At 35.8% G+C, this 24,501-nt stretch overlaps 1 protein-coding gene across 3 annotated transcripts in view; it reads right to left on the bottom strand.

Annotated features, from left to right (window-relative positions):
* Plcb1 (phospholipase C beta 1) overlaps positions 1 to 24,501 on the bottom strand; it is a 710,759-nt gene that overhangs the window by 196,841 nt on the left and 489,417 nt on the right. For all 3 annotated transcript variants that reach the window (XM_047539543.1, XM_047539544.1, XM_047539542.1), the window contains exons 8-9: positions 21,983 to 22,083; positions 20,592 to 20,758 (exon numbers count right to left, since the gene is read on the bottom strand). In XM_047539543.1, coding sequence (XP_047395499.1) covers positions 20,592 to 20,758; positions 21,983 to 22,083 — 268 coding nt within the window. The remainder of the gene's footprint in view (positions 1 to 20,591; positions 20,759 to 21,982; positions 22,084 to 24,501) is intronic.

The following is a 24,501-nucleotide window of genomic DNA, read 5'->3' as shown; positions in this document are numbered from 1 at the left end:
GTACTATATATATAATTATATTTTATACATTAAAAATATAAAATTATAAAAAGACTAAACAATATTCTATTATCATTGATCATTATAGTTGTTTCTAATTTTTTCACTAGTACAAATGTTTTAAAGTTTTTAATGCAGATTAACAATATTCTTTCTGTTAAATGTCTGAAAGTTGAGTCTTTTATTAATTATACATCAAAGTTCTTGTTTTGTCTTTTTGCCCCTGCTACTCATAGGTAAAACATTTAACAATTCTAAGGTTTCTTGATTTGACCATTATTTTTTCTTGAATGGTAAATGGTATGCTATCTATAAGTAGCAGGGCTAATGCTATTTACCGTAGTAAAATTATTTTTCATTTCTAATAAATTTCTCAAGGTGACTGATGGCTACTTTTTCCATGTTCTGGAAATGTTATAGCTATATCACCTTTAATATTGCCCAAACATAAGTAAATAGAAAAGAAAGAAATTTGATTATTGATCGTTTTGATGCAAGTTGCTACTTAACAAAAGAAACATCTTTCTAAGTAAACTTTAAGTAGGAACAATTATTTGCACCATGGACTGCTTAGAAATAAACTCAAACATAAAACTTGATAATTTCAACAATAGTAAAAGGAGAAATGCTAAGAAGTTCTCTTCCTTTAGAAATGAATATGACACAAAAGTTTTTATATTGGTTCATTTGGATGTAACAAATTTTTAATAGATTCCATAGTTTATAATTCCAAATAACCAAATTTATCATCCTGATTGTTCTTCCACTGCAAAGGACATCTGGTTACTGTTGTCCATGACTTCTGTTTATGATGCTTTTATGGCAAAAAGCAAAAATCCCTTTGGACCAATATTGGTTTTTGGAAAATCAAAGTCAACTTAAGAGCCAAAGCTATTTCAATCAATGGTTCTAAAAATGCTTTGAAATATAAAACTCACTAAGGTAAAATTTTATTAAAAACCATCTAATTTCTTTGTAGTCTTCTTTTTCTCTGTGATAACTCCAACTCGTCTAGAACTTCTCAATCTACAGATTCCCTTTCTCCCACCTTCCCTCTTATTTTTTTTTTCTTTTCTCTTTCTTACTTTCTATTTGCTTAACAAAGATTTATTTAGCACTTACCAAGTGCTAAATACACAGGAAAATAGAGCACAAAAAACTCAGTCCTGCTTTCAAAGAGCTCATAATCTAATAGAAAACAAGACCATTCACCTCATGAAAAACAGTTGTGAGCACTCCAAAAGCATACGTGCATTTATATCTTATTTATTCCTTGGTGTCTACTGTGATGCTTCACACATGGTTAAATCACTTCTTTTTGCATGATTTTAGTGATTCAAAATAGAAAATAAGTTGTTTTGAAATGGGAAGAGCACCAAGGTCTGCATAATTTTTTTTTATCTTCTGATATGGTCAGATCATATGAAGTTGTTAATATTTGGTATTTTTAACCTATGCAAATGGCAATTTCATACAACTTAATCTCTTATCTACAGCTATTCCTTATTGGACAGATAGATAATACAAGTGTCTTCAGGGACTAAGAAAGGAAAGTAATGTGCCTGTAAAATGAACGTGTATACCAGGGAATATGGAATTATGTTACTAGTTTAGTGGAACCTTGGCAAGTGCACTTTACTTCTAAAGTCACACAAACTATGTCAGCAGAAGTTAGTGTGAACTAACTTACCATCTTCATGGTGCTGGATTTGACCCTATGGTTGTCAATTTGTAACTTTTATTTTGCAGGAATAAATATCTTTTAATCTGATCAGCAAGTTTCAAAAACAAGAAAGACAAACTACATGCCAACGAAGCAGAGATGACACTGAAATTTTAACTTTAGCATCAATTCCCATTGTTAGTAACTTCTGGGCGTTTGTGCTGATAAAGATTCTAAACTGTGCTTGTGAACTGTGTCATGGTAAAGGACAGAAAACAAAGTGAGGGTATACATGCTACAAATGTCATCCTCAAATGAAGACAGTATAGTCTAGATCAAAGTACAATTTGCCGCATGACAAAGTATGCATCAAACTTTACTAATTCATTTGTGACTAAATCTAGAAGATGACAAAACATTTCAAAAGACACTCGGAGAAGAAATCATATACATATATGAATATATTATTCAATATAACAAATTACATACATAAATATATTATATATTAACAAATATATATTTGTATATACAAAATATTTATATTTATATTAAATTATTTATATTTATACACATGTGACTATATATAAAATTTTCTTTTTTTGGTGTGAGGAATGAAACTCGGGGCCTTGTACATTCTAAGCAGGTACTCTACCACTGAGCTAAATCTCCTTATGTTTATTCTAAACACTATGCTTTATGTTTATGTTAAACATTATGTTTGACTTTAATTAAAAAGCAAGAATCAGATGAGTCAGTGTTTTTGAAGATTATTTTCAATAACATTAAGTAATTTAAAAATGCCCAGTGAAGGTAGTATCTAACTTGGAAACAACACAACGAATGAGTCTGGAGAGTGGTTCAGACAGTATAGGTCCATTGACTGTAGGCAATAATCAAGCATCAAATTTTCAACCCCAAAGCTTTGCCTTGTTGACAAAAGGAGCAAGTGCTCAAGATTTTTGGTGCATGAAATGACTTGGCAGAGATGTGTCAAAACCAAGAAAAGCCAATGTAAGAGTAAGGATAAGAAGTAGTCAGTGTGTAATCCAGTGTGTAGCTAAAGGGTTAGGAGCTCAATTGCAAAAACACAGATGCTTTGGTATAACAAGTTAGTCTGAAATATAGTTCTGATTAGTAAAGTCTTTGGGACAGAGAACAGACTCGGAGGACTTCCCTGGGTTCTGTATAACCTTCAGGTAGAAGATTGCTATTGCCATTGATTTAAGTGAAGCAGTCCTTTAAAAAATAATCTTGCACTGTATGTGCAAAATTGCTTATATATATATATATATATATGTATTTGGTTTACTAAGGAGTCCAGAAGAATAAAAAACCTTGAGAACTGAGATAGGAAAACAAATTAGTAATAGCACAAGAAATTCAGCTTCCACTCTTACCAGCAAAAACTGGTCAGGAAGAAATTCCCTAACCAAAGGATAAGTAAACTGTATAGACTCTGAAGTTTCCTCGAGTTTTAAAATTCTATGAATCCAAGCAAGCAAATATGTTATGGATGATTACAAGCTGAATTAAAACAAAATGTCACATATTAGAATGAGATTATGCAACATCAAATCACAGTTGTAAAGCGATGCTACAATTTTATGGAAGAAAAATCAACAAGAAGAAAAGTGAAGTTCGGAAGGATAAGGTCAGCTGACAAAGGCTAAAAATAAACTGCCTTACATATTTTCTTAATAAAGATCAGTATGCTTTCAGTTGGACATGTCACTCATATAATGTCATCTAAATGTCTTTATAAACATAGATATTGTCTGAACACTTAAAGCCAAAACAGGAAAAACGTAAATCCCTCAAGGAATGGAAAACAACCGCTGCTCTATAAAGTTGTTCAAAAGAAGTTCTAGTGTTCAGTGAAGAAGGAAACTGGTGTACCAAAAGGAGAACAGATCTGACTCAAATGGGGAGGAACCATTTGAGAGGCAAAATGGGGAGACAAAAGAGGAAAGTGGCATGACCAAATGATGATCCCTGGTAGTCTTATGTCTCCTCCTTCTTCAGCAGCATCTTTGCTGCAAAGAAACTCTCAAATGTCATGCAGCTCTGCAAAGCTATCATGGCCATCTATGGGATCCTCTATCCTTCTGGCCTTCTCCTTTCCCTGAAACAGATAATGGTTGAGACTTGGCTGATGCCTTCCTGAAGGTGTCAGGAAGACACAAATACAAAACCCTACTGTGATATAATGGTATCTTAAATCATGTTTTAACCACCCTGCAGTGTGTCCAGGGACACTTGGCTACATGAAGTACATGCTTACAAGTGCACACAAAGGTCCTGGAATATTTACTGGGATATGGGCTAATGCCTTCTCTGAACCAGGGGCCATCCCATAGACCTTTAGGGGCAATTAAGAATGAGGAAAATTTGTTTCCAGAAAATGGAGCTCTAGAGAATAAAACAAAAGAATGGTTTAGAAGAACTTTTTGGGTTGGTTCTTTCATTTTCTTGGGCTCTGACTCTCCTTATCTATTGGATTAAAAAAAAAATAGAACAAGGAGTAGTCAGTGTGTAATAGAGAAATGTCAGCTAGTGCTTTTGGTTTGTACTTCTATATCTCAAAATAATATGCTGGTATTGCTAGTGTTTGACTTCCATCTTGGAAGATGAGGGCATTGATCTTTCTTACCTCCACTCATGTAACTCATATACACATTCTTCTCACCCTTCTGAGATACTTAAGTGTTAGGTAAGTATTCAGTGTTTATATGATCATTACTATGAATTTTATTCACAAATGAGTTATAGAATACCTTATTTTTCTTTTCATGCATTATTTAAAATTTTCCTGAAGTTATTAAGTGTCTTGCTTTTGTCTTTTGCTAAATTTATTTGCAAGTGTGTCTAGTCCAACTCCAAACTGTCTTCCAGTTATCTACACCTCTTTGTAATATATTGAAACACAACTGTTTGCCCACTTACATTTTCTTTTAAAAGTATTTCTTGGAGCTTTCTGACTTTCTCCAAACTAAAGTGATCAATTTCCACTTTATTTATATTCTCTGCTAAGTATCTTTTATCTTTCTCTTTCATAGTTCACTTTCTTATTTTAGTTTGAGTACATTTATCAGTAGCTTCCTGGGTAAAGATTCATGAAGGTTAAGTTTCTTAGACATTGCATATTTAAAAATGGCTGCATGACATTTGAACACTTGGTTGTTAGTTTAGTTGGGTATAATATTCTAGATTGGAAAGTTTTTTTTTCTTTTGGAATTTCAGTTGGTCCATTGTTGTTCAGTATCCAGTGCAACTGTTAAAAAAACTTCAGTTTGACTATCTGGAAAACAGTTATGTGATCTTTTTTCTACTTTGTATAAGTACCTCTTGAAATTTTCAGCAACTGCTCCAGTTTCTTGAATTTTACACTGATGTATTTTGGTATAGTTTTATCCTTATTCCTTGTGCTGGGCACCCTTTGAGAAATATTAGTCTGAAAGCTATTGTCCTTCTGTTTGAAAATTTTTCATAAATTATTTCTATGCTAATTTCCTCTAGTCTCTCTTTCTGGACATATTTATTCATTTTCTCTTTTTTTCATTTGTTTGCTCTACTCTCTGGGATGTATTTTTAATTTATTTTCTCTTCTGTCAGTATTTTGTTTTTGCTACCCTATTTTTAATGTCTATGAGTCAGTTTATGATCTGACCCTTCTTTGTTTCACAGATGTAACATATTTGGTTATTTTCTTAAGGATATCAGCAACATGTATATATTTAAAGAATTATCACTACATTTTCATTATGTCCTATATACTTACTTTTTAATTTATTTCTACTTCTAACTTTTCCTCATATATCTAGGCACTATTGATTATCCATTTATATTTAAAACTGACAGAATAAAAAAATTGATTGGATTTTGAGACATTTGATGGCTTAAAAAGCTTGAGGGTAATTGAGACATCATTGTAGAGGGTTCCTGGCCCAATCAGAGTCCCTAGAGAAGTTCTCATTTTTCAGTGGGAGAGTATAAGTCTGGATCCCAGCATTCTAGGGCCAAATGAGAGAAAAGATTGGAAGTTTTCACATGTAGATTGCTGTGATGGCCTTACTTTCAAAATGGTAACCCTATCTCTTCTAGGTCTTGATCATCCTCATTTCTTCTTTTATCCTGTCTCCAGAGAGTAAATACTTAGTTCCTCCCAAGGAGGTATTTCTTAAATAGCTGTCAATCCCCCTAATTTTAGTCCTTCTCTCTAATTCCACTTCCAGAGGAAACTGGATTATCAATCCTGAAATCGTTAAGATTTTTATGGAGTAATTCAGATTGATTTCCCCATTTGTCATATAGATAAAATATGATTAATTCCTCAGATCTGTTATAGCTATTAACATATAAACAGCTATGGAAATTATAATTGTCTTTTATCCCACACTCTTGCTAGACTATACTTTTTAAAAATCTCTCTTATAATGCAGTATTAATGTGGACTCAAAAGAGTCTAATTGAATGAATATGTATGTTCAGTCTACCATTATTATCCTGAAGTTCCATGATCTTTCTACTATTCTATATTGCAACTATGTTTTTGTTGATAAAAGTTAAAAAGTCGAATTTTACAGTGTTACCATTGATGCTAGCATTTTTAGGCAAAATGCAATTACTTGGGAGGAACTGAAGTTGGCTTTTGCCTGGCCAGGAACTTATGATGGGGTTCCCTGGCTTTCTTTTATCTCTTTCTAATGAAAAGTATGCAGTGACTAATATCTCACCACAGATGGCACTGTTTGGACAATCTGTCTGTCAGGTTCTCTCAGGTGGAATGGAATCAGAGTTACACAGGTGCTGTTTTCTCTCAGGTGGAATGGAATCAGAGTTACACAGGCAGCTTGAACTCACAGGTATTCATCAGGTGAGAAGTTGTTCGGGCCCGTTGGTATCTCTTGCCAACCTTACAAGGATGCTTTGTGAAGAGGAGGCCTGGTAGTGTGTGAAAGAGTTGTCAACCCCTAAGTTTCTAAAGGGGTGATAAATGAATCAAGCTGGCCTTTGATGATGCCTTGTACAGCTCCTCTTATGGGGGCCATGGGATGTATCCCTTATGACTTCATTTGATCAGTATAAATTCATGTCTTCATTGGTAATTTTATTTTCTAAGTCTCTCATGTAAAGTTGTTGTTGGCATTCAAAACACTGCTGGAGATGTTACACAATTAGATCTAAAAACATATGAGGAAACATCTAGAACTCAATTCTAAGGCACTGAAATAAACTGTGTGTTTAATCCTGTCATAGGTAGGAGTATTTAACAGATGAGATATTTTCTCCTTCATCTTTCCAAAGTCCCTTTTAACTTTTCTCCAGAACAGTCCACATGAAAGCATTCTACTCTTTTTGTCTGAGGGAAGGGAGGGGTGGTGGAGGAAGGAGAGAAGGAGAAATAAGGGTACAATTCTTGCTTGGACCTGAGAGTACTCTAATATCAAAGCTTTCTTGTCCTCAAGTCTAGGAGAAGCCCCAGACAAAGTTCGCAGTCATCAAAAGAGAACAGAAGAAGGGGACTAGGATAACTCAGAGTAGGTAAATCATTCCTCGATTGATAAAAGAGTTGACTGTACTTCATTATATTGCACAGGACAAACTATTGCTCCATCAATTCACATTCCTCTGAACCTCCTTTTGTTCAGCTTCTGGAGAATTTCCTCTTAAGTTCACAGTCAAAAAGTATGAGAAACTTATGAATATGACTTTCAATAGACTGGGTTACACAATTGGATGTTCCTCATTTATAGTGAAATTCCTGAGCCCACTGGTGTGTCTAAACCACCATATTTTCATTATACTCCATGCCCCAGGGAAAAGAAAAAGTACACAAAGCATGGTAGAACTCATGACCCAATACTAAGGTGACTGGACAGTCCCCTAGTAAGGCTCTTTCCTGCTCCATATGCATTTTAACATGGCATGGAACTGCTCCTGAGTCGGTCCAAAAAGCAGATGTAAAGAAGTAGCAGTGAAGTACTATAGAAAAAGTTCTATGGAGCTTCAAGGAAAGAGAATATGATTGACCATGTTTATACACAAGACCCTTCTTTTTTATAATGCATTCTGACTTGAAATACATTGTGTAAGTGCAAACACGATAGGAAAGGAAGAAAAAGAGAGCCATCTTCTAAAGAGTTTCATCCGTTTGATCTATTTCTAAAGGTTAAATAGACCTTTTATTAGCTACTTACGGCATGCAAAATTAACTCATTTTGTCTTCATTGTAACTCTATTAGTGGGTACCACTTTTGTGCCTATTTTATAGAATAAAAAATTTGATGTAGCTTGCTCAGTCACATAGCTCTCAGGAGGTCAGATCTGGTGTCAAGTTTTGTGTTCTAGGCATTCACTATGCTGCAGTGATGAAGAAGAAACCACAACTTGTCTGCTAATAGAAGAAGGTAAAAAATAAGAACAGCAACTACGATAATAATAGGAGCTAACCTTACTAAGTACTGACCACGTGTCAGGCACAGAAATTCTATGAGAGAGGGACTTTTTATTTCCCATTTTCATTTAAGTAAAACCAAGACTCAGAGGTAAGTGCCTTGTCTGGGTACACAGGGGCAACTAGTATGAAAGTTAAACAGGAACACATGCTGAAGCCATGAAGAGACAGATGGTGGTGGGTGTGACTGATGATGTTTATCCACATAACTCCCAGCACTGGCCTGGATAAGGAACATGGGCGATGGAAGGGGGAGTGTTTTGCCTGGCTGGCAGTGGCTTCAATCTGGACACCCTGCATCCGTCCTAAAAATAGCCCTGGATGTGACCAAGGAAGACTTTCTCCCATGATTTACTTATCTCTCTGAAACGTGTTACTTTAATCTTTCTGTTAAAAGAAGCTGAGCACAGGCAGACAAATGACCCATCTGGCAGAGCCATGAGGATTAGCTCTTTGAATTGAATTTGTCTATCAAGGTCCAAAATTCTTTTCCAGACTTCATTTACATTCTAATCTCTGCATGTAATTTAAAGGCATCCTCTAGCATTTTTCTTTTCTAACCCATGATTCTTAACATTTAGGAAGAAAAACGAAATACAATTAAAAAAAAAAAAAAACCTTGTTATGCTAACATGAGGATAAGAGAAATGCTAAGCAGAAGAGGTGACATTGTTGTGTGGGTTTTGCAAAAAAAAATCAGGTTAGCTTGGAAAAATAAAAACAGCCAAACACATGCAAATAATATCTCTGAGACTTTACAGCACAGAGAAATTTTGCCTTGGAAGACAGATGGCCTATAAATCCACATAGAATCATCACACAGTGAAGATGGGCACACTGGACAGTGTCCGCCAGCTTGCATGGGCACCAGCCTCATTCTATTGAGCCAAATGCCAATTAAGCAGGATCTGGCACCCATATGTCTGGATGTCAGTGGGATTAGGTGGTTGAGAATCCATTCATCATCTTTCAATCTTCACCCTTCATGTAATGACACCAGAGCACACTGGAATGCTACCAGCCCAATGGCTTAGTGCCTCCTTAAATCACTTCTAAGCAGAGCATTGAGAAGTCATTCTTTGGCTTACATTTATTCCTGGCACTTTGACTCTTGTGAATTCTGCTAGCCCAGCTCACAGAAACAAAGTGTAGATGGCATTCATATAGCATGGCCCACCACAATCTATTTGCCTGCTTTCAGAAATAATCTATAAAATGTTCTCTTTCAATTATTGTTGCTTGGTCATAAATTTTGCTATTGCAAACTTTTGCTATTTACCATGATAGAGAAGCACACTTTGATCCAAAGAAGTTTCAAGAGTCCTTTTAAGTTGTCACGGAGGAACAAAGACAGAATTCAGAGTAGTACCCTTCTTTTGTGAACTTAGCTTTAGAATGTATTTGGAGCCTAGAACTCTGTAAGTACTGATTGATCCTTTAGAGTTAGAGGTTCTCACAGGGTAGGAAAAAGTTCCATTGCTATTTTCTTAGCGTCCTGTTACATTGCTTTATGAGAGCAGATCTTCCTCAATGTTTTTTTTTTTTTTTTTTTTTTTTCCAACCATAGTGCAAAGTAGACAAAAATGTTTTAAATCCTCAACCAGAATGTCATGCTCCTTAGTTCAACTGGACAATGACTTTCTAAGGGCAAGAGCCATAGTCTTCCTTTGTTTACATTTCTCCCAGTGTTTAGTACACAGGCAGGACAACAATATAAGCTCATTCATGCTTTCTGATGAACTTCTTAGAACATGATTTCTCTTGGTGTCTCAAATGCCACCTGACTCTAATCTGTACTTCCTCTGGGCCTCTGCTCTGAAGCATTCCTGAAGCACAGCATGGAATGTCAATTTGCTCTTCAGGAGCTTTCAGCACATCCTTACTCACTGTACTGACTAGCCAGGAGATTCTAATATATCAAGAGTATGCGAGGCTAAGAATGGTACCTTTCCATTTTCTGGCTCAAGGGCTGACACAGGCAGTAAGGCTCAAAAAATGTGTATTAAGTAAATAAATGAATGAATGAGCCAACAGTAGCATGGAGGCCGCATTCAGGCCACATACAGATACTCTACCCCGACTACCTCTCATTAAATCCCTCTCAAATAAGCATACGCTTCTGCCAAACTAGTCAAGTTCTTTGACCATCCAAAGACTCAGGTTTGTTTTTTGTCATAAAATGTAGATAATAACCTGGACATGAAGATTTGTTGTGAGGTTTATATGAGATCACTAGCAGAAATTGGAGAAATTCTTGAAACTTTCTAGAACCTCATTAAAAAATTCAACTTTTTCTCCAAACTTCCCTAGCACATAAAGAACACTCTGAAAATATTTGCTAGATGAATGAATATATGTATCTTGAATTATAATTATTCTACCTATATTATGTTTGGAATTGAATTATAATTATTTGTAATATCATCTCCCCTTGGAATTATAGGTTTCTCGAGAAACCTGTTGGTACAGTTTTTGGTAGTTCTTAAGTTAGGTGGGAAATACATGTTTGCTAGATTAAAATGTCCATTCGATTGAATCATGTATGTGTCAGAATAAAGAAAAGAGTATGATAAGAGTATTAGTCAACTCTCCACAGTGATGACTTGAAGAAATCAATTTAAGGAAAATACTTGAGGAAAAATCAATTTAAGGAGGAAAGGCTCATTTTGACTCATGGTTTCTTTCAGAGGTTTCAGTCCATAGCTGCTTGGCTTTGTTGCCTTTGGGCCTGTGGTGGCACAGAATATCATGGTGGGGAGTGCAAGGTGGAGGAGGTTCATTTACTTCATGGTGACTGGGAAGCAAAGAAAATGAAGGGTCAGTATCCTTATATCCCCTTCAATGGCATGCACCCAGTGACCCAACTTCCTTCTGCTCCTAAAGGTGCCACCACTTCTCAATAGTACTATAAGCTGGCAACCAAGACTTAGCATATGAGCCTTTGACGGACACTTGAAATCCAAACCATGTTTCAGGCTCCTTGGGGGATCTGTCCTTTGATATGCTGGAGATTCTTGTTAACATTGCAGAGTTGGATGGACAAATCCTTTTTATATGACTGTGACCCTGGTGAGCATTGTTTTGCTGGTAAGGAAATTGTAGCAGACCCTCTTGGTGCCCTAGGAGATATGGTTGGCTGGATTTTCATTTGCATCTCTTTGCCAAATTTATGTCCAACAGACTGGAAGTGCCTGAGAATGAACACTTCCTAAGCATATGCTCAAATATAGTGATGGGTGTTCTTCATTCAAAGAGTGTTTGCCCAAGGACTAAGCTCTGCTTAATCATGATGATAATTGGGTTGATAAGTCAACCTTCATCGATTGTCTTCATTCTTCCTTCCCTACTTCCTACTAGTGCTTCCTGAAATCTCCTCTCAAATAAACTTTGCTTTTGAATTCTCTCAGAGTTAGTTCCTGGGGGGATGCCAACAAAGTCATATAGCAACATTATTAAGAAGCATTTTTGGTTCATTTTCTATGTGTCAGGTAAAGTCACAGGTGACAAAATTGATTTTTGTCAGTCATCCTCAATGAAGGCTCTTCATAATGCCATCCCTAGTCTGGAGATAATTTTGTTCTTATGAAAGGAGTCCTAGAGACTGCAGTGTTTCAGAGTTGAGAAAGAGCTCCTAGGATCTCCATAATGCACTAATGAAATCATTGGTCACTCTCAGCTTCCTGGCAGTGTTCCCTGGAGGGGCATATTTTCCAGTTTTTTAGTTAAGTGTTAGAATGGATGGTCCACACCTCATTTGATTTGGTTTCCTCATGGTCATGGCTTGTTTCTCCCTGCATTTGACATATTTCCTTTTTACTTATTTGGTGTAAATTGACTATTTAATAAAACAAGACTCTGGACATGGCAGTGTTGGGGGTCTAGTGCCTACAGCTTGGTGACCTTCCCCCCCAGCACAATGTAACTTGCAAACTGTTTCTTTTGACCAAGCCAGAGTTCCCCCTGACCCCCACTGAGAAGGGCAAGTGATGAACAGTCCGTAATTGTCAATAAGATGTTATGCTGAGAGGTGACATTGAGGGGGAAAAAAAAATAACCATTCTCTGTTTTGTCCCAATAGCTCACACAAGAAATGGCAAGGCATCTGGGGTCTCATCTGACAGAGAGAGGTGTTAACAAAGTGTGGCAGATGGTGGAGTGGCTGAGACCACCAAGCACACTTCCCTACTCCTTAGGACTGGCATTTGACTTTAACTTTTACTATTTTTATTTTTCCTGTCTGGCTATTTTCTGCACAAAAGAATTTCAGTTGTGACTAGACATGGCTATAACTTTCTGGCTAAGCTGAGCTCCTGAGCAGACATTGAGGTCACCAAAAAAAAAAAAAAAAAAAAAAAAAAAAAAAAAAAAAAAAAAAAAAAGTGGCCAGAGGAAGAAAACACAGGGTTCCTGGGCCAGGGCTTTTGGCATTCCTGGGGCCCAGTCCCTGCCTCCTGGGAGACAAGAAAATGCAGTAATAAAATACCAGAAAGGAAGTTGCAAGTGAACTAATGAACAATGGACCAATTGAGGCTATCTTGATAAAAGTTTTTTTTTTCATTTGTAGACAATCTTTAATACTTCATAGATGTCTACAAACATAAGAAACACAAAGTTAAGAGGATTTTAAAATGTGCTCACAGACAACAATGCCATTCTTCTGTGACCTTCCACAGAGGCCAGAAAGTCAATAGGTGGAATTTAAATGGGATCCTAATCAATAAAATACTACGGTAGCTTTTGGCAGTGTCCTGGGTGTAGTCAATTAAGGCATGGAAAGAATTAACTATGTCATATAGTTTTCATCTGTCTTTGTCTTTTGGGAAGAAAAATCTATCTCTTTGAGTTGACTTTGTTCATTCGTTTTAGTTCTTCCATTTCCTCTCTTGCTATGCAGGTAATCTATATAAACATATTTAAGTGGGTGCCTCCTTGAATGTGAGGCAGATCTTTAAACCAATCAATACTTCTTCCAGTTGAGTGGTTTTTAAACTGAGCATCCTGCATCTCATGGGGTTTTGGCAAAGTGGCTGCAGACAATGGGTGGTTGTGGGGGAGATAGGTAGGGCTGTCATTGCCAGTGGAATTCCAGACTCTTCTCCACTCAAGTCAAACAGTGCTTTTAAAGGTTTCCCGTATGTATTGGCCTCTCTTGAAAGATGTTATTAGAAGAAGTGGACACCAATAAAAGGATGCTAAATCAAGGATAAGTTTGAGAACCACTGCTATTGATGATAATTACTAACTTTCAAATATAATGCATTTCTTGACTAAGCAAGTCCTGACAGAGGCTCCCCAAGGGAATCTAGTAGTTGCAATGGAACAAAATGGGCCTGGGTCACAATATTACCAACTTCCTTAGCTCCTTTTCTATGATCTGAGACTTTGGGTCAAATGGCTAAGTCCCTTGTAGACAGGAACTCCCATGAACTGAAGCCAATGACCAGGGCTTCACAAATGATAACTACTAAGATAATTATCTGACAACATGGGAGAAATGAGTTGTGGGCACAGTTCTTTTCCAATTTTGCTTTTCTCTTGAAGCTCAGCAACTCTTCCATTACTCATACTTCTCTTTCAACTCTGTTAAGACTGTCATTTATCCAAGTTTGGGGTCTTCCAAAAATTGACTATGAGAGTCAATAGTAGAGGAAAAGAGAAGTGAGGAGGTCATTGAGCAGCTTGCATTTGTGGGGAAATCAAGCTCAATACCACTGGGGGATTCTGAGAGAAAGCAGAGGCTATGCATCACAACTGTCACATGAGGGATAAGGAACTACTCTTGGAACCATGAAGTCCCAGGGATTGCATGATGGCTGTGGTTAGACTGGGAGAAAACTGGGGAGTTGGAGGATGCTGGTGTCTGGGTTGAAATGCTGGGCTCCCAGGGGTGTAGGAAAACTAATGTAATGTTGGTGTCACCCCATTTTATAGAGGAAGAACCTTTAGCTCAAGCAAGGAAAGTCACTTGCCTGAGGTTTAATGGCATAAATATGTTGCTGTAGCAAATTTTTGTTTAATTTTGTCATGTTTGATCTCTCAAGGATGCACAATAGAGATTGTTATAATAATCCTCATTTTTTTTTCTACTTAGAAAAAGAGACATGGTGTGGGAAAATATGATTTAAAAAAGTCTACTTGGAAAATTAAGTGATATCAAAGTAAGACTTAAGTGTCAATCCATACATTTTAACTCTAATGCTATCTTAATAAAATACATAAAAGAAAAACAAAGTCAGGAACATTTTGGCACAGATGTGACATGGAATATTTTTTCAGGTTTCATCATTAAATAATTCTAACTTTTTCTTAACGGTGAGCTAAGTCAAATAAGCCTGTTGAGTGGGGGACAGCCATATTTTGGAATGCCTTTGTCCAAAGCCCCACCTGTCATTTCCAGACCCATAAATGCTCAAAATAATTAGGTGTAAATAAATACCAATGATGACTTTTTATTAGTTCAGGTGAACTATCTCTGTTCAGTGGGCAGTCTTCTTTCTACAAACCTCATGCTTAATTTGTCCAACAGTCTTCACAGGGAACCAATTATTCCAAAGATGATAATACTATGGGTGGGGCTGATAAAAAGTCAATGGCATCCTAAGGTAATGTAAAGACGCATTAGATCTGGATTTCTGATTCAGTTTTAGTGGAATCTACTGTTTTTATATGTCCTGTGATCATTCCTCCTACATCCCATTTGAATTTTGGGTAATTGTCTCTCTTCTACTCTCAGTCCATGAGTCTTTAACACCTTGACTTTTTGCTTATATCTACCAGTAAACTCCCTTTATGTGCTTCAGATTGAGTTAAGTATCTGTCCTCTTTCAAATGAAGGAGTCCTGTCTAACACTATAGATTACAAGATTTTCAAGTCTAGAACTGTTTCACTCTGCCAACTTCTTAGGGTTGATAATAATACTACAATATAGTTCAACCATATCATTATTTTAAATAAAACAATATCGAAAATGCAATAGTTATTTCTTCTGATATCTTCATTATTAGCTTAGGTCTATCTGAAGGAAAAACATTTGCTATATATGAACTTCTGTTTTGCTTAAAACTAAATTGCTTTGCCGTTAAGAATTTGAGTTCATTTCAAAGATCAAACTATTCATTTGATGAGTTCTGATAAATACTAAATGGGATTATATAGCTGCCTATTATGATTTAATTGAAATAAAGTGAGGAATCTTTTAGATAGTTCTTCTGATAAAAATTTAAGAGAAAGAATGGATAATGAAAAGGGGAGGGGACATGGAGCTGAAACCTCTGCTAATATTTTAATCTGTTATATTAATTTGGTTATTTAACAAATACTAATGCACACCTGTTCTCCAAAGAACAAAAGCATGAACAATTTCAATGGTTTTCTTTTGGTTTGATGATTGGTTTAAGAAAAACTTAGTTTTCATTTATGGATATGTCACTTGAATTTTTTTTTTTTCTTTTATTGGTACCAAGGATTGGACCCAGGAGCACTTAATCACTGAGTCACATCCCCAACAGTTTTTATAATTTATTTAGAGACAGGGTCTCACTGAATTGCTTAGGACCTGGCTAAGTTGCTGAGGTTGGCTTTGAACTCATCATTCTCCTGCCTCAGCCTCCCAATCTGCTGGGATTACAGGTGTGTGCCACAGTGCCCAGCTATTAGTTGAATCTTGAAGTTTGGATTCTGTTACTGAAGTATCATCAATTTGGTTATTTTATTTACCATGCTAAATTAACTCACTCTCTTTTTTCTGAAGAATTGAAGTGATTAAAGAGACTACTCTGTTCAGGAGACATTAGTCTTCACGCTATCTATTCATGAACCTTTTGGTTTGGAATAAGTAGGGATTGTTGTGCATTTATATGTCAAACAGATTCAGGTCAAGGCTAAAAACAACTTGGCAAAGAAGAAATATTTGCTAACTTGGGGGGCACTGCATTTCTCACTGTGTGATTTTATGTTGTAAAAATAAAGCAATAAAACAGACACTCTTGAGAACAGTATCTTCTGAGACAAGATTCAAACTCTTTCTTTGTGTAACCCAAATATGAGAATATTTGGCTTAGAATGCACAGAAGTACTTGGATTATTTACAATCAATGTACAGATCTCCCAAACAGAAATTTCAGCATGGAAACATTGCCAACATGCTAACTAGAGCAGGCCCATCCTCTCTTCTGGATTTTCATTTCATACTTTGATGTGTTGCACATTTGGTCTACTATCTGATAGTCAGCTCTGACATTTAGGCTGTTGGTCAAATTAAAATTTCTTTTCATTTTAGGCTATCTTTTATTTGAAAACAATAGAAATGAATATTAAAACTAAACACTAACATATATCCACTTTGTGTGTTAAGACCTGCTTTAAAATATATTTCTTGACATCAGAGTATATATATATATATATATATATGCATGTGTATGCATTTAAATACATATATATTATACTACATATATTATGTATGTATTTTATGCTTCCCATTTTCTAACAGACAGACAATATGAAGTGTCTTTCTCAGAAAAATAAGTTTATGGATCAGCACTAAGATCAAAACTAATTTAATGTTTGCTTCCCTGCTTATTCCCTTATGTGCTTATTGACCAAAAGGTATTAAGTACTTGGCTGAAAATTTTAAACTCTGGTTTCTGGAAGAACATGTTGATATCAGATCTTAGGTAAGTCACCTGACTTCAAAGCCTTAGTGTGCCTCATTGCAAAGTGTTACTGTGTGTTTTATAGTCTCAAAATAAATGAAAGTTATTTCCTTGAAGATCCATACCACTCATTATATTAAAGTCAAACAAAAATTTATTAGCTTGTACTTTCTTGAAGCTTATTTATAAGGGAGACACAAAAAGGAGGTCCCCAAAATATCCTAAAGTCATACATCAAATGTTATAAATGGAAAAATCAAATTAAAAATTGATTTTTCACTTCATACTTCAAACTCTACTTATTAAAGAATTGCAATCTAACCCAGCAACTTCTTATTCCTCTAAATAAATTCCTAAATTGCTATCTTTTTGACTATGAAATAACAGTAACAAAACAATCTTCTCTAGTCTTCTTTGTTCACATAAAAACAGCAAAAGTTGAAAATAAAATCATGTGGTATGAAATAGCTCAAGTTCAACATAATTTTCTTACTTATGGTTTTGGGTTAAGAAAGAAATGCTGTGATTGAAAAATAAAATTTATTCTGGGTAGTTAATGGGAAACTTAGAAAAACAACTGCCTTGGCTCAGTATTCACATAGAGTTGCCTGTCCTCAGATCTTTTCAGACAGCTTGTAAATGTTGAAGCTTCTGTTTTAAATTTTGTTGGTGCTTAATAATGTGTGTTCAAGAAATGTTTGTTGAATGAATGATAGAATGCTATCCTCTATTCCTAGGTAATTTCTAGTTCATCCTTCATGAAATAAGCCCAGCCTGAATATTATCTCTTCCATGATCGTCCCTTCCAGGAAGATGTCTCTCCATCTTCCTTTTTGCTTCACTTCCTCTCATAGCCCTGCCACTAAGTATGCTCCCTGGCCCAGCAGCCTCAGCATCACCCAATATCTTCTTAGAAACACAAGATCCAGAATCTGCATTTCAACAAGGTCACAGGTGATTTGTGTGCACGTTAGAACTTGATAGTTATTTATATTCATATCTTATTGTTTTAAAAAGAATGCAAGCCTACAGTGGAACTGGCTTTGCCTTTGCATCACTCATAGCCCACTGCTTCTTGTCCATCACTAATGATTTCCTGAATGCCAAATTCATGAAAGATCAATGAACAGAGGTTTGCTTGTAAGCTTGAGTCTTCAGGACCAGAACACCAGAGATCATGTGCTTCCTCCTATACTAACATGCCCTGCTTTTAATAATGACAGTCATAATTTATGCCACTTAAGGAATGATTATTGGATGTCAAACTAAACATTAGCATACATCTTCTCACTTTATCCTTACAATAAGAGGTTATCACAAGTACATGTCTTCCAGCTGAAGTAACCTTACTAAGATATTTTGTAAATTGACTAGTTGATACCTGGAGAGGTAAATTTCTTTCACATGAACTGTATGGGGGAAAGGATGACAGATCTAGCCAGCTGGACCTGCTGAATTGTCTCTGTAGGTCCCCAGGGTGGTTGGCACTCTAGCTACATCCCAGGGGTTAACTCCAAAGCCCCTGTCCTTCCCTTGTTCTAGGTAAGACTTTCAGTGGAGATGACACGAAGAAAGTTTTTCTGTTTAGGGACCTCCAGGAGATATTCTCAAGTCAGAAGTTGGGGCACAAATATTTCCTGTCAGTTACTAGATCACACCTAAGAGTCTACATTAAGAATTGCATCTTGACCAGGTCTATCTTCTAGGTGCTGGGGAAATGAAAGGCCCAGTCATAATTGATCAAAATACCTGAAGAATTAAAACCAGCACACTACATTTCAACACCTCAAGGAAAGAGTTAAGACTTATCCATCCCATCATGTGAGCCACACACTCTCCTTTCTAAATACTTTTTGGCAGATATTACTTAATTCAAAACCACAAGCCAATCAAGAACTCTTATCTTCTCGATTTTGAAGATGAAGTAAGTAAGACACAGAAGTTAAGTACCAAGACCAGGAGACCAGTGAGGTGGATCCCAACTTTGAAACTCTGAGGGGTACCACCGTTCTTTGTTGCTTCTCTATATTATGATTAAGGGTTATAGAGAGCGTTCACATCAGTATCATAGTGAGTCATGAATAAATTTGTCTAAAAAAATGCACCTGAATTTTGTGTACCTGTTCTGATTGTGAAACTCATACCTCATATATTTATAAAATGGCACTAAATAATCATTCAAATATGTCGGGAGTTAATTTCCATTAGAGTTAACACTGGTTCTTCAAGAACCACGGGATTCTAGAATAACCAGTCATAGCTTTTCCCTTTGTACCTTCTACTTCGTCTGAGTCCTCAAAGAATGATACATAGAGGTATGACATAGCAGCTGAAGCATGGACCATCAGCAGTGTGGTGTGAAGGGAGACCAAAGGGCACAGTCCACGCTTAGGAGGCCTCATTGATTTTAAAAATGCTTTTTGTTTTCTTGGTGTCAAGGGCTAATCCTTTTTAGAAGTCATGCTGGATTTGTTACAATATCATGTCAGTTATTTTTGAAGAAGTTCGGATTTAATAAGGGTAAGGCCAAGCTATATATGCAGAAGCTTCTCCAGCAAGTTGCTCCCTGCTTAATGATGAGGAGAAATGATAGGGGTAGTAGGGAAAGAGGCAGGTGTGGAGGGGCAGGCCTGGCGCTGTCAAGCCACACTGTTGGGTCAGTTGCTTCCTTTGACTGACCTTACCTTGATGGCCGCAATGGAAATGAAGACAAAACAGAGCAAAATGCTCAACGAAGAATACAAACAACAATGAAAAATGTTACCTAGAAATTCCCTTTTAATAACATGCAGAGAAAATATTGTTTTATACTAAGCAAATTTATTTTATATTTAGAGAACCAATTGCAAAATAAGTACAATGAGTCAAATAACTTTTTAATCTATTTTTATGACTACCATTCTTATTTGTGACTGTTAAGCTTGGTAGAGCTATTTCTGTTACTTTATAAATTGCCCACAGATTAGCATGCAATTTATTCCTTTTCAATAACTGGAACTTTGCTGTCCCCCCTTGTAGAAAGGGAAAATTTTTTTTTTTGGCAATTTGCAATAACATGTTATAACACATTGATTTTCTAAGGGAAGAGACTTCATTATAGATGAGATTTAGTCTTCATGGTGGAGAAACAACCAAAGATCTTGTTTGGGGACAATGCTGCCATATATAATTCAAAACTTCCAGCAATTAGTTCTTTGTGATCATATTTTGGCAACTGATTTCTCCTGAATTAAAATGCAAATTTCTAAATAAATTCTATACAACTAGAGCTGTCTTATTTATAGCAATGTTTTGGACTAATGATTTTTCTACCAATACTAAATTTTTTAATAAAAGATTTCAGAATATTTTCCAAAGTGGGTGGAAAAATTTGTCAAATCATGTAAATTGCAATGAAAGAGTTTAGTAGACTGCATAGCCTTGTTGGTTTTGGAGATTTTAAAAAATGTCTGTAGGCTACTTCACAGAACTTTGTAGAAAGAGACCATAAAGTACAACCTTTATGTTAGTGAATTTCCTGTATGAGAAAAATACATTCAGTCACTGGGTAAATCTGAAGCCAAACAAATGATGAGAGATTTTAAAAATATATATTACATGCATACATAAAGCTAACAACAAAATAAATCACACACCAAAGTTAAAAAATAAAATCTACTTCGGGCTGAACAACCAGTGATTTTAGAAAGACAAGTAGGTATACAAATAGGGCAATCGATCTAAACAGTCTTTGAAGTCTTTGATGTCTCTAACTACCAGAGTACCACCCTTTCACAATGGGGAATGGGAGCTTCCCTGAGGTGTGGAACCAAGCATACTGACCTTTCTTGGCAAGGCTGTTATTGGGTTCATACTTCTCAATCAGTACTTGGACTTGCTCTTGTTTCAGAGGTGGGTAAAGTATTTCATTTAGCCGGGGATCTCGCTGCTTCAGGTTGATAAAATCCATCATCTGATCAACAGTAAGGTACGGTTTGCTTTTGGCACCACTAAAAGCAATTAAAACTAGCAATTACAATATATTCCCCATTAAGTCTTATTCATGAATTTACTTACAGAGAAGCAAAACCATTCCATACCTGAAAAGTGCACTCCTTGTAAATTCCTAGCTTGCCCTGAAAACATGGCGTGGCTCCACCATAATTTCTGTATCCCTATTGTCTGCTATCAATTGTCTTTTGTAATCAACACCACTAAATCCCAATATACCTGCAAACTGTCAAATGCCTTAAAAAATCCACGTTAGGAAAACTCTGCATAGTATGTGTACAAAGGCACTCTAAATTAAACAGAAGTATGGATTTTTAAATTTATAACACTAAAACTATGATTTAGTCATCAAACTCTTAAATCCCACTTAATCGTTTAAAGTTGAATTTTTTACTCATTCATTACTTTAAATAAACAACCTGCTTACGTATGTTTTTCATTTCATTAAAGTTAAGGTTTCTTAAGTGTCTGTAACTCATCTAATCATGTGACTCAAATTGCCCATTACAATTTTATTGACAAACAATGACAAGCTCAGTGCTGTAAATATTGGAGATATTCAACAAATATTTGATGGCAATAAACAACTCGAAGCAAACACACCTAATGTGTAATGTCATTCTCAGCAGGACTGCTTGCCTATCTTTCTCCTTATTTTGTTTACCAATTTTGGATTGTTTTTCTGTCTTTATGTGGATCTCAGTATATCAGGAAGGGTAAATTGCTACTTTCCCACATATACCTTGATGTTTTGGTTTATTTGCTTTTTCCTTGCATTTTTCAGTTTCTTTTAAAAAGTGATAGGCATATGTTTGTAATTTGTAACATAAAAAGCAAGTAATTTTCCAGTTGGGAAGGTTCTTGGTAATTCAAAGTTCTCCTTTCACTAATGTGGTTCACAGAGATCAAATAAGTGGTTTTCAGTTACAGATCTTTCTGGTATGTAAGTCTATCTCAAACTTAGCCAAGATGCCTCCCTGTTCTATCTTCAAACCACACAGAGCCACCTGAGATACTAAACTAACAGGAGTAATAGTGAATCTCTACTCATTAAAAGCAGTGACCCCACCACAGGACCAAGAATGTGTGGTCATGTCCAATGGATTGCTCAAGAGCACTGCTTTTAGACTTGGTGTAAAGTTTTCTTCCATTAAAATCCCACTCCTAACACCCAGTTATGAGTGCAAACTGGAAAAAATGTGGATTAAAGTGTGTCCTCTTACAATTCCGAAAAGATGTTATCAATTTCAGGGCGAGGGCAAAGATTGTTCAGGAAAACTCTGTACACATCTGGAGTGAAGTCCTCTTGAGGTATGGAATCATTCTGGGAAATAAAATGACAGAGTCAGCATATGGTCCCCTATCCTATTTCTTCTTTTTGTCTTTCTCTTCCCTTCCTCCCTTCCTCCCTCCTTTCCTGTCTCCCTCTTTCTCTTTTCCTTTCTTCTAGGAGGTCTGGTAAATATCTAGAGCACATCAAGGAGACCAAATGAAAAGTTCACTTGGACTCTGATGTGGGGTGTCAAAATTCTAATTTTCTGTTGCTTTTTCAGAGTTTAAGATTTGTCTTCTGCTAAAGGGGTGTTAAAGCAATTCCCTAAGTACATTTTCTAAGATAAGTTAGACCTAAGAAAGACAAATTATTTAGCAGTATTTTTATTTTTATTTTTGTTTTCTTCTTCCTTGTCTCCTTCTCCTTCTTTTCTCCTTCCTCTTCTTCTTCTCTTCCCCTTCCCTTCCTCTTCCTCTTCCTCCTCCTCCTTCTCCTCCTCCTCCTCTTCTTCTCTCTTTTGGCTTGAATATATTTCTTTAAAAAATTTTGTTAAACTATACATGACCAATTTTACCATGTAATCATTTTTAAGTGTGTAAAACAGTAGCATGAAGTATATGCACATTGTTATGATGTTTATCAGGTGTTTGAATGAACATTTTTTAAAGTGATGATCCTATTAGACAAAGACATTGTCAAATGAAAACATAAATTCAAGTAGTGTGTCTTTTTTTTTTTTTCAAACAATATTCCCTCTGGTTTAAATAATCTGATAAGTTGTAAAACAGTTTTCCTAAGTAGGACAACACCAGTCATTATTTTTCACTGATTGCTCCTGCCCTATTGTGAGGGAAGTAAGTCACTGATATAAAAGGCTACCTCTGTGGCTTCTGTTTTCTGTTTGTTTGGGCTGCCATGGAAACCGGAAGCATGTATTCAAGCCTTTGTTAACAGGAAGGACATTTTTCATGCAGTTTCCCTATTTCAGGTATATGTTTACATGATTATTTTTATTTTCAGGCTCTTAGACTCTTAAACCAAAGAAAACACCCTTCCTCTTACCATGTTCATGTTTTGAAATTTACTTTAATAGAAATTTTTGAAAATCTTGTCTGAATTATGGTCTGAAATTGTACACTGCTTGCTAACATAAGAAAACTTAGCTTACCACTGGATATAGTAGTAGCCCCATATTTGTGGAATGAACAAATGAAGTAATATTTTATTTTCTAAAATCCATTTACAGAGGGAAAAACATTTATGTTGCAAAATAGAATTTTTGAGAAAACCAAACAACACATCAGTCATTTTACATGGAGGCATGCTTTATAACATTAGGCTTAGCTACTTAGATTCAAACTTTGGAATCATGAACACAAGTCCTAGAACAATGGGAAATAAATTCTCATGGATTGTTGAGTGTTTTGCCATTCATAAAATGGGGACAAGGACAACCTGGAAGCAGGTCCCCAAAATTTCATTTGATTCATAAAAAATAAAAAATAAAAAATCCCATTGACTAGAGGATGCCACCCTCTCTGATTTAGACACACATGTCTCTTTACATAGTTTTGTTGATATACAGAAATGGTCTGGACATATCTACACTACTCTTGAGTTGTTAGACAATGGGGAAAAAAAAGGTCTAAAATCAATTGGGGAAAAAAAACAAAAATAAAAAAGCCAATGGTCCTGCTAGCCAACTTAAGGGCATATAACTTGACTGGATTTTTTAAACCCAAGTGCATTTTTGCATTTTCCCTTCTAAACAGAGTCCACTCTACTTCTGCATAAACTCATCCTGCACAGTCATAAATTCATTTTATCTAAGAATATCAATAACTGTCTTCTTCTCTTATGAACCCCGTTTTTTCTTCCTTCTTGACTTGGTTGGAAGGCTCTTTCTCTGGAAAGGCTTGCTCCTTTTTTACTGACTTTGGTCTGGTTTTTCTTTCCCAATCACACTTGCTTCTCTTATTTTTCAACATTTAGTTAACTGTACCATGCTCTCAGCCATACCATTCTCTCTTCCCTGCCAACCTACTCAAATACACAAGCTAGGGTTCATGTGATATTTGCAAATCACTCTAATTTTGGTGTGTAACACATAGTAGGTGCACATTAAACACTAAACAAATGGACATAATTTATGAGAATGGTGTCAACAGTGAGGGCTTGTGTGTAACATTTCTTGTGGAGCATCAGATTTAACGAGTTATTTATGTAAGAGTCCATATACAAAAATTTCATAGAACAAGATACTGTTCTGAAATCTAACCATTGTTTATTTACCAGCTGTGAATTAGGATTTTCCATTAAATGGACAAATTAATGAGATAATATGCATAAATGCAATAATATTTTCATTGCCTATTGAATATTAGCAAATGAAAAAAGATAAAGAAAATCAGCTGCATTGAAATTTTATCTCACTTTTGCTAAATTGATCAGGATTAAAAGTATATTAAT

The sequence above is a fragment of the Sciurus carolinensis genome, chromosome 2, assembly GCF_902686445.1.
Source record: "Sciurus carolinensis chromosome 2, mSciCar1.2, whole genome shotgun sequence".
NCBI classification, from domain to species: Eukaryota; Metazoa; Chordata; class Mammalia; order Rodentia; family Sciuridae; genus Sciurus; species Sciurus carolinensis.
The sequence above is the reverse complement of the archived record's forward strand: the minus strand, read 5'-3'. Positions and strand labels throughout refer to the sequence as shown.